Genomic DNA, 8,641 nt, shown 5'->3' on the forward strand with positions numbered 1-8,641 from the left:
AATCATGAGTAATTTAAATCTGGGCAATTCGAATTACTATGTGCAGCGTGTGTGAGTGTAATTCGAATCAGGTTGATTCGAATTATAGCGTGTCTGCGTGTGTGAGTAATTCGAATTACATTGATTCGAATTACATGTAATTCTAGTTCGAAACATACTGATTCGAATTATATAGTAACGTGCATTGGTGGATTCATGAATCAGTTTTTCATTTGGCTGATTTGTGTAAAATTTCGTTCTCCTTGACTTATTATAATATTTTGCCCTTATAATTATGTAAGTTATTATTTTTAATTTTTTTATTTAGCAAAATTTATTAGTGATAATGTTAGAGATTAATATTGTTTATAATGATTAAATGATAGTTAACATATTGTAGTTAGAAATGTATCATTGGATTTAGTTAGTGAATGTTGTTAATGTAGGTTAATACAATAAGAAATATATTTTAAGTGTATTTAATAATAATTATTAGAATTATATTTTATATTTTTAGTTTTATTAATTATTATTAGATGCTAAATTATTATTGCATAATTTCTATAAAATAGATTTAATATATTCTAAGTAAGTAATAAAAATTAAATATTTTTAAATTTAATAATTAATTAGTTATTATTGAATATTATTAGTTAAATAATTTATATATTAGCTGTACATAATGGAATAATTGAATTTAGTGTAAATGAATTAGTAAATTAGTTTATTAACAATAAATTTAGTATTAATTTGAAAATGATTTATTATTATTAATAAATTTAGATACTATTTAATTTTTTTGGATATAATAATAATAATAATAATAATAATAATAATAATAATAATAATAATAATAATAATAAAAAGTTGTTTTGGCCTTGTATTATGTGTTATGTATCATGTATAATGTATGTATGTGTATAAATAGAATAGAATAGAATTAATATGATATTAGTGTTATTAAAATTATAATTTTATTTTATTATTTGGATAATTAATAGTAGTTTGTTAAATATAATTAAATCATGTTAATGATAATAAATAATTCTGGTTTTAAGGTTATAAATTGTGATAAAATAATTAAATATAAATTAATTAATAAAATTTCAATTATTCAATGTTTTTAGATAATTTTGTTTGATGTACTATTTGGTTACATTTTGTAGAGTTTATGAATGTTGATATGTAATCATCTATTGTTGTTGAATCTCTATGATCCTATTGTGGAGGAGTATTTATGGAAAATTGGTTTTTATCACGTTTTTTATGTTGGAATAATTCAATGTCAGTCGACAATATTAAACACTCTAATCAAGAGGTGGTTTGCACCCTAACACACATACTTGCAGTTGGTGAGTGTGCTGTGACATTGAAAGATGCGACTGTTATTCTTAGTCTTTCGATAAATGGTCTTTCAGTGACAGGAGTGATCATGAGTAGTCACGATGTCTTAATGGCTGAATATTTGCGCTAGTTTGGGGTTGCATATAGAAAGACAGATTGTATAGGAAACTTCATAAAATTGACGTAGTTTTGGAATCTAAAAGATCGTTTAGAGTTGACTGATGAAAATGACATTCAAAGATATGTGAAGTACCACATCATGTTATTATTTGGAACAATCTTATTTAGAGACATATCTGGAGTTTTGTTCCGCAACTTCGTAAGGTCAGAGAATTTAGTTGGGGATCGGCATGCCTAGCACACTTATATAGAGCGTTATATAGGACATCTCGTTTAGCAAAAATGTCGGTGGACTATCGATTTTCCTGCAGTAAAAACGAGATGCCCTATATAGTGCTCTATACAAGTGTGTTAGGCATGTCAATCCACAACTAAATTTTTTGATCCTAGCGAAGTCACAAAGCAAAGGCAAAAGTTTTCGGTGCACCTCTACTTTAGACATATCTCCAAACAAGATTGTCTCAAATAATAATATAATGTGGCACTTCACGTACCTCTAAATACTATTTTCATCAATCAAATTTAGATGATCCTTTAGGTTTCGAAACCACGTCAACTTTATGAAGCTTTCTCTATAATCTACCTTCCTAAGTGCAATCCCAAATTGGTTCAAACATTTAGCTTCTAAGGCATCGTGACTACTCATAGTCACTCCTATCACTGGAAGATCATTTGTCGGAACACTAAGAATAACAACAACATCCCAATGTCACAACACACTCATCAACTAGAAGGTAAAATGTATGTGTGTCAAGGAGTCACCTCTCGATTAAAGCGTTTATCATTACCGACTGACATTAGATTATTCAAATATGGAAAACGCGATAAAAATCAACCTCTCGTAAATTCTCCTCCACAATAAGATTGTACAAATTCGACGATAGTAAATGATTACATGTCAACATCTGTGAACTCTACAAAACATAGCCAAATATTACACCAAAATCATCCATAAACATTGAATAATTAAATTTTTCATTAATTAATTTATATTTAATTATTTTATCACAATTTATAATCTTAAAAACATAATTATTTATTATTAGTAATATAATTTAATTATATTTAACAAATTACTATTAATTATTCAAAAAATAAAATAAAATTATAATTAATTATAATTTTAATAACACTAATATTATATTACTTCTATTCTATTCAATTCACACACATACATAGCACATAGCACAAGATTAATACAACTTATATTATTATAATAATAATGAATGACTTAAAATAACTAACTAATTATATATCCAAACATTTCGAATAGTATCTTATTTTCAACAACTCTAATATTATTATTAATAATACATAATTTATTAAATAATATATCTAAAAATTTTAAACAGTATCTAAATTTATTAATAATAATAAATAATTTTTTTAAATTAATATTACATTTAGTATGAATAAATTAATTAATTTACACTAAATTCAATTATTGATTCAATTATTGCATTATTGCATTACGTACTACTAACATATAAATTACTTAATTAATATTATTCAAAAATTTAAAAATTTAATTACAATAAATATATTAATTAAACATCCAATAATAATTAATTAATTATTAAAATTTAAAAATATTTAATTTTCATTACTTACTTAAAATATGCTAAATTTATTTTACAGATATTCTCCAATAATAATTTAGTTTCTAACAACAATTAATAAAATTTAAATATATCTAAAATATAATTATAATAATAATAATAATTATTAAATACATTAAAAATATATTTTCTAATGTATAAACCTATGTTAACAATATTCACTAACAATATTTCTAATTACAATATGTTAATTATTATTTAATTATTATAAACAATATTAATATCTAACATTATCATTAATATTTTTGCTAAATAAAAAAAATTAAAAATAATAACATATAATTAAAATAGTTGAAATAGTTATTGAGATTGGGGATTTGGGGTGCACTGGTGCTGTAGCTTTTTTGAACTTGGAATAAATTGAAAGAAGGTTGAAGAAGAGAGGAGAAGAGAATGTGATGACTCATGAGAGAAAGAGAGCTTGCACGGATTAAATCAAGGAGGAGTGGGACTCCTTGCATGCGCAACACGTGGAATTGGCGCACGAATCGAACGGTCCAATTTGTCTACCTAAATCGGACCGTTCGATTATTCTACCATCAAATCGGACCGTACGATCTGTTTTTCCCTAACATCACAACAGCGTTATGCTTTGTAAAGATTTTTTCCAATTTTTTTCTGCGGTACACGGGTTTTGGGTAAGCATAGTTAAGAATTCGGGTAAAACCCCGAGGTGCGAATCTCGATCTAAACCCTGGAGATGAGAAGTTAGAAAATGGCGCGCGTTGAAATGTTGTTAACTTGTTATAGATAAACATAGTGTTTCTCATTCTTTTTTGCAATTTAAGCAAATAAATGCTTGATCTCAGTTTTGGTGCTAACACACCCTTGTGTATGAGCATAACGACACAAAGAACACTGAGGGCAATGACATCATCATCATCATCATCACCTACCCAAGATTCTATGGAGCAACAGAAACCGCAACAAACACAAAGGTTGCAAATTTACCCAAATTCAAATAATGGGGTCACACCTTTTTGGAGAGGTACTCTTTCTTATAATGCTCTTGCTTGCAACTTTCCGCACAAAGAAGCTTTTTTTTTTTGGGATTTTGTTTATTGGGTTTTACTTTGCAGAGAAGTATGAAAGGGAGGCCAAGAGGTATTGGGATGTCTTCTACAAGCGCCACAAGGACAAGGTAAAGGGTTGTTTGCTTATTATGTTTTATTTAGTTGATTCTTGGTGAAATATTCTTTTTTAATTAGTATTAATTATAAGTGTCTTTTGCCATTGGTTTCATTGTTTTGGGAATTTGGATTTGCAAAGTGAATGAAGATAAGCTGAAATTTATAATAATAAAATAAAATAAAAAGCTGAGATTTTTGTAGTTTATTGGTGAAAATGATATACTGAATTGGATTCGCAGTAATACCTAAAGACTAGACTAGTCTATTCTATACTCTGTTAATGCAAATGTCTTATTGCGTCACTTTGTATTTGGTTTCCTCTTGTCTGTGGTGTCTATTGACTATTGCTGTAACTGGATGATCACTCTTCCAAGTTTTCCACCCATTATCTGTGTTTTATGTTCAAGGCATTTGCTATAAGTAGTTTTGCTGTAGTGATGATTCAATTTTTTTTACAGTTTTTTAAGGATAGGCACTACTTGGATAAGGAATGGGGAGATTACTTTTCGGTGAGTGAGGAAATGATATCTTCAATTTTGATTTGGTTTGTTTTCTTTTTAACTTTGATGCTTGCAGTACTGACAATTTAAGCAATTTTTTGCATGAAAATAATTTTTAGGGAGAAGGAAGAAAAGTGATTGTGGAGGTATATTACTTGCATTTTCTTCTTTCTTGGTGTTTATGAATGGAATTCATTTTCTGTCAAAGTCCTGTTTAGTAGTTCTTTGTATTAGTAAGTTGCTTAATAGTCAAAGCTATTTACTAAACAGGTTGGTTGTGGAGCCGGAAATACTATATTTCCAGTGATAGCATCTTATCCAGATGCTTTTGTTTATGCATGTGATTTCTCGCCACGGGCTATTGAGTTAGTTAAGGTCAGACATCTTCGTTTTGTAAACTTCCTCTCCATTGTAGCAATTTTGCTGTCTGCTTCTTGATTCGTTCCTGATCTGTTGATATAAAAGAATGTATGGTAATCGGTAATTTAGAGTGGCAAATAGATGGATCATGAATGTTGGATTGGACCATAGAAGATCAATAAAAAAAATAAACCATTATATCATTTTGATTTGTTACAAAATTGTTAAGACATCCAACAATATTAAATAGTATTAAACTGAATTCAATGGGTAAATAGTATTAAACTAAATTCAGATATAGATGGTTTTGATGGATGATAGAGTTATGGATGGTGGACCTAATTGCCACCGCTTCTGATATGATTCATTGTGCCGGAAAATGTAAATCCACATCCATACCTAGTATTGGAGCATTGGTCTAAACCGTGTTTGACACGAACACCTCCAGGTTAGCAGTATGTAGTTCCCCGTTCATAACCTCGGTGTCTATTGCTCAGTGATCCGCTAACTCAATCCAATTACATGTAAGACTTGGGAATTCATATTTCTATTATGGAAAAAGAGTGCATTAACTGCATTTGATATATGTTGATCAAGAACAAATTTGTATCACCTAAGCTTCTCTCATTTATAAAAAATAAAATAAAATATAAGGAGAAATATTGCTTATTTTACAGTATTCCAAATCCAACGGAAGCAAAGTTGTTACATTTATTTATGTAATTATATTTTTGTTTGTAATTGTAGACGCATGAAGACTTCAAGGAGTCCCGTGTTAGAGCTTTTGTCTCTGATTTGACAGTTGATGATCTGTGCAAAGAAATTCTTCCATCTTCGGTTGATATTGTTACCATGGTACTTACGTTGTGTATTGTAGAATGATTATGGGATCACATTTGCATTTCTTAGCTACTATCTGTCAATTTTTTGGCTTCATTTCACAAGTTTTGTGCTCTTGTTATTGAGAACTATATGTGGATCACTTGTTTAAGTATCTGACTTGGTAAACAGATATTTATGTTATCTGCAGTGTCCCCGGAAAAGATGCATCTAGTATTGCAAAATGTTAGAAAAATTATCAAGGTAAGAAACTTTAGTATTCAATAATTGGATTTACATTTTCATAAAACTTGCTAGATAACTTGTTCACAGTTCATTTCAAATGTGTTGAAATTCATGCCTTTCTCCATTTGCAGCCAAATGGATATGTGTTGTTCCGAGATTACGCCACGGGAGATCTTGCCCAGGTTGATTTTTATTACCATATAATATTCTAAAGAATAGACTAGTGCTCAATTTTTTGTCCAGATAATTTTCCTTCTGATATTGATTTCTCTTTAATAATTGTATGAATCGAAATTTACTTCTTTTTCTTGTTCATATCAAAGTGAATAAAAATAAAACGTTGCTACTTTTAGGTTTGATGACTATAGCAAGGTGGTTAGAGTAGGATGGATAGAGGTTTGGTTGATACGGTTCGGATGGTTTACAGTATAATATAAGAGAAAAGGAAAAATTACGAACTATAGTGTGTTGTTTTGGGAATTGTTTAATTCCAAATTTTGATTGACTATTTCTTTTTGTTTGAGCTATGATGATTCATGTGATTCATATTTTCTGTTCTATAGGAAAGATTTTCAGGGAAGGATCAAAAGATTAGTGACAACTTTTATGTCAGAGGTGATGGCACTGTAAGGTTTCAGTTCTGGCAATGTTATCTTACAACTTTGATCACCCAAATTTCTTATTTCCTAATGTAATGCTTTATTTTCTATCCAGCGTGCTTACTACTTTTCGAACGAGTTCTTGACGAATTTATTCAGAGAAAATGGTTTTGCTGTTGACAAGCTTCATGTATACTGCAAACAAGTTGAGAACCGTTCGAGAGAATTGATCATGAACCGGTAACTTTTCTTTTGCATAGTTTTACAGATGCGTGTTCTGCGTTCTTTCTTTTTGGAGAAAGGCATGTCACATTTGTCCCTTTATTTTGGAACTATGTAAATTATCTTAAAATTGTCCCAAGACAGGGACGATTTTAATTTTTTATCTCTGTATCCTTCTCCAAACATGTTATTGTCCCCAAGATTTCAGTTTTCTGTCTCAGGACAATCATGCAACGTTACCTTAGTGTTGTATATAAGAGTTATAATCTTACTTCAGTTATGATATTCATTTCTTCCCACTTTTCATCCACTTCCTAAAAGTGAAAAAGCGATTTGGTTTTTCTTTCACTCTTCTCTTGACTGTAATAACCCTTTATAGTTCTCCTACCGTGTTTGGTGGTTTCAGGCGTTGGGTCCAAGCTGTATTCCGGTTTACAGAGGATTTGAACTCTTCTTCTAGTAACGAAGCTGAGGGAAATCGTTCTGGTAGTTCTGAAGCGAAGCAAAATAGTTCGAATGGTAGTTTAAATGACACTGCAATTGACTTGTCTGAAGGTGTGGCATTTGACATGTTTGGAGCCTTACCTTCCAGCGACCATGAGGTAACAATTTTTCGCCTTTGATTGATTCTTTTAAGTTCTACCATAGAATTATCATATTCGAAGTCATCATTTTTTTTAATAAATAATTTGATGTATACTATCCGAGGCTACTTCTAAAAGACGTTTCCATAAATTTTGAATGTCTGATGGCAATTTTGAATGCTAATTTTCCTCCTTGAATTTTCCTTTTAGATTATTGAGATCAAACTTAGAGGTTGGGATTTCAAGATTAGGGTACTTTCAAAAGAGTACCAGCATACCTGCAAATCGACGGGCTTAATGCTGTGGGAATCGGCTCGATTGATGGCTTCTGTCCTCGCCGAAAACCCTGATATCGTTGCAGGGAAAAGGGTCTTGGAGTTGGGAAGTGGCTGTGGGGGAATCTGTTCTATGATTGCTGCTAAACATGCCGACCTAGTTGTTGCTACCGATGGGGATGCTCTTGCCCTCGACCTCCTCGCCAAAAACGTCTCATCGAATCTTGAGCCTCCATTGCTAACCAAACTAATTACAAAGAGACTGGAATGGGGAAACAATGATCACATAGAAGCCATAAAAGAAGGGAATAAAATAGGGTTTGATGTCATCATTGGCACAGATGTTACATACATTCCTGAAGCTATATTGCCTTTGTTTGCGAGTGCAAGAAAACTGATTACTTCTGACGCAAGCAACAGGCATGGTAATGTGCCTGCTCTGATTCTATGCCATATATTCCGTCGCGTAGATGAACCGTCTTTGCTTTCGGCCGCATCACAATTCGGGTTTAGATTAGTAGACAAGTGGCCGGCCGGAGTTCCAAACGAATCGTCTCAAGGCATTATAAGCAAATGGTTTTCAGATAACGGTTTATTGAATGATCTTCCTAGTACAGCATTAAACATATTGCTTTTCAGATTGGAGTGAAATGAGCTTGAATTGGAGTTGGTTTCTTCTTGATTCTTGTCTTCATTACAATACAAAATGAGATAAGTATCATGCAATTTGCAAAGTTAGATTCATTTTTAAGTACTTAAAAAACAATTTTGGTGCTTAATTATGTTTCAAATTTGATTCTTTTGTATGTTTTAAATTTAGATATTGATGGGGTATTTTGGAGCA

General features: G+C 30.6%; 1 protein-coding gene across 1 annotated transcript; it reads left to right on the forward strand.

The window, feature by feature from the left end:
- The first annotated feature begins 3,671 nt into the window (after positions 1–3,671).
- Positions 3,672–8,641, forward strand: LOC107605486 (S-adenosyl-L-methionine-dependent methyltransferases superfamily protein). Its single transcript, XM_016307378.3, has 12 exons — positions 3,672–4,050; positions 4,142–4,203; positions 4,651–4,701; positions 4,812–4,838; positions 4,963–5,067; positions 5,800–5,907; positions 6,064–6,135; positions 6,249–6,299; positions 6,681–6,743; positions 6,832–6,956; positions 7,345–7,540; positions 7,733–8,641. The coding sequence occupies exons 1-12, from the start codon at positions 3,858–3,860 to the stop codon at positions 8,444–8,446; spliced, it is 1,767 nt and encodes a 588-aa protein (XP_016162864.1). The 5' UTR covers positions 3,672–3,857; the 3' UTR covers positions 8,447–8,641.

This window comes from Arachis ipaensis, chromosome B6 (genome assembly GCF_059453495.1).
Source record: "Arachis ipaensis isolate K30076 ecotype BB chromosome B6, ASM5945349v1, whole genome shotgun sequence".
NCBI classification, from domain to species: domain Eukaryota; kingdom Viridiplantae; phylum Streptophyta; class Magnoliopsida; order Fabales; family Fabaceae; genus Arachis; species Arachis ipaensis.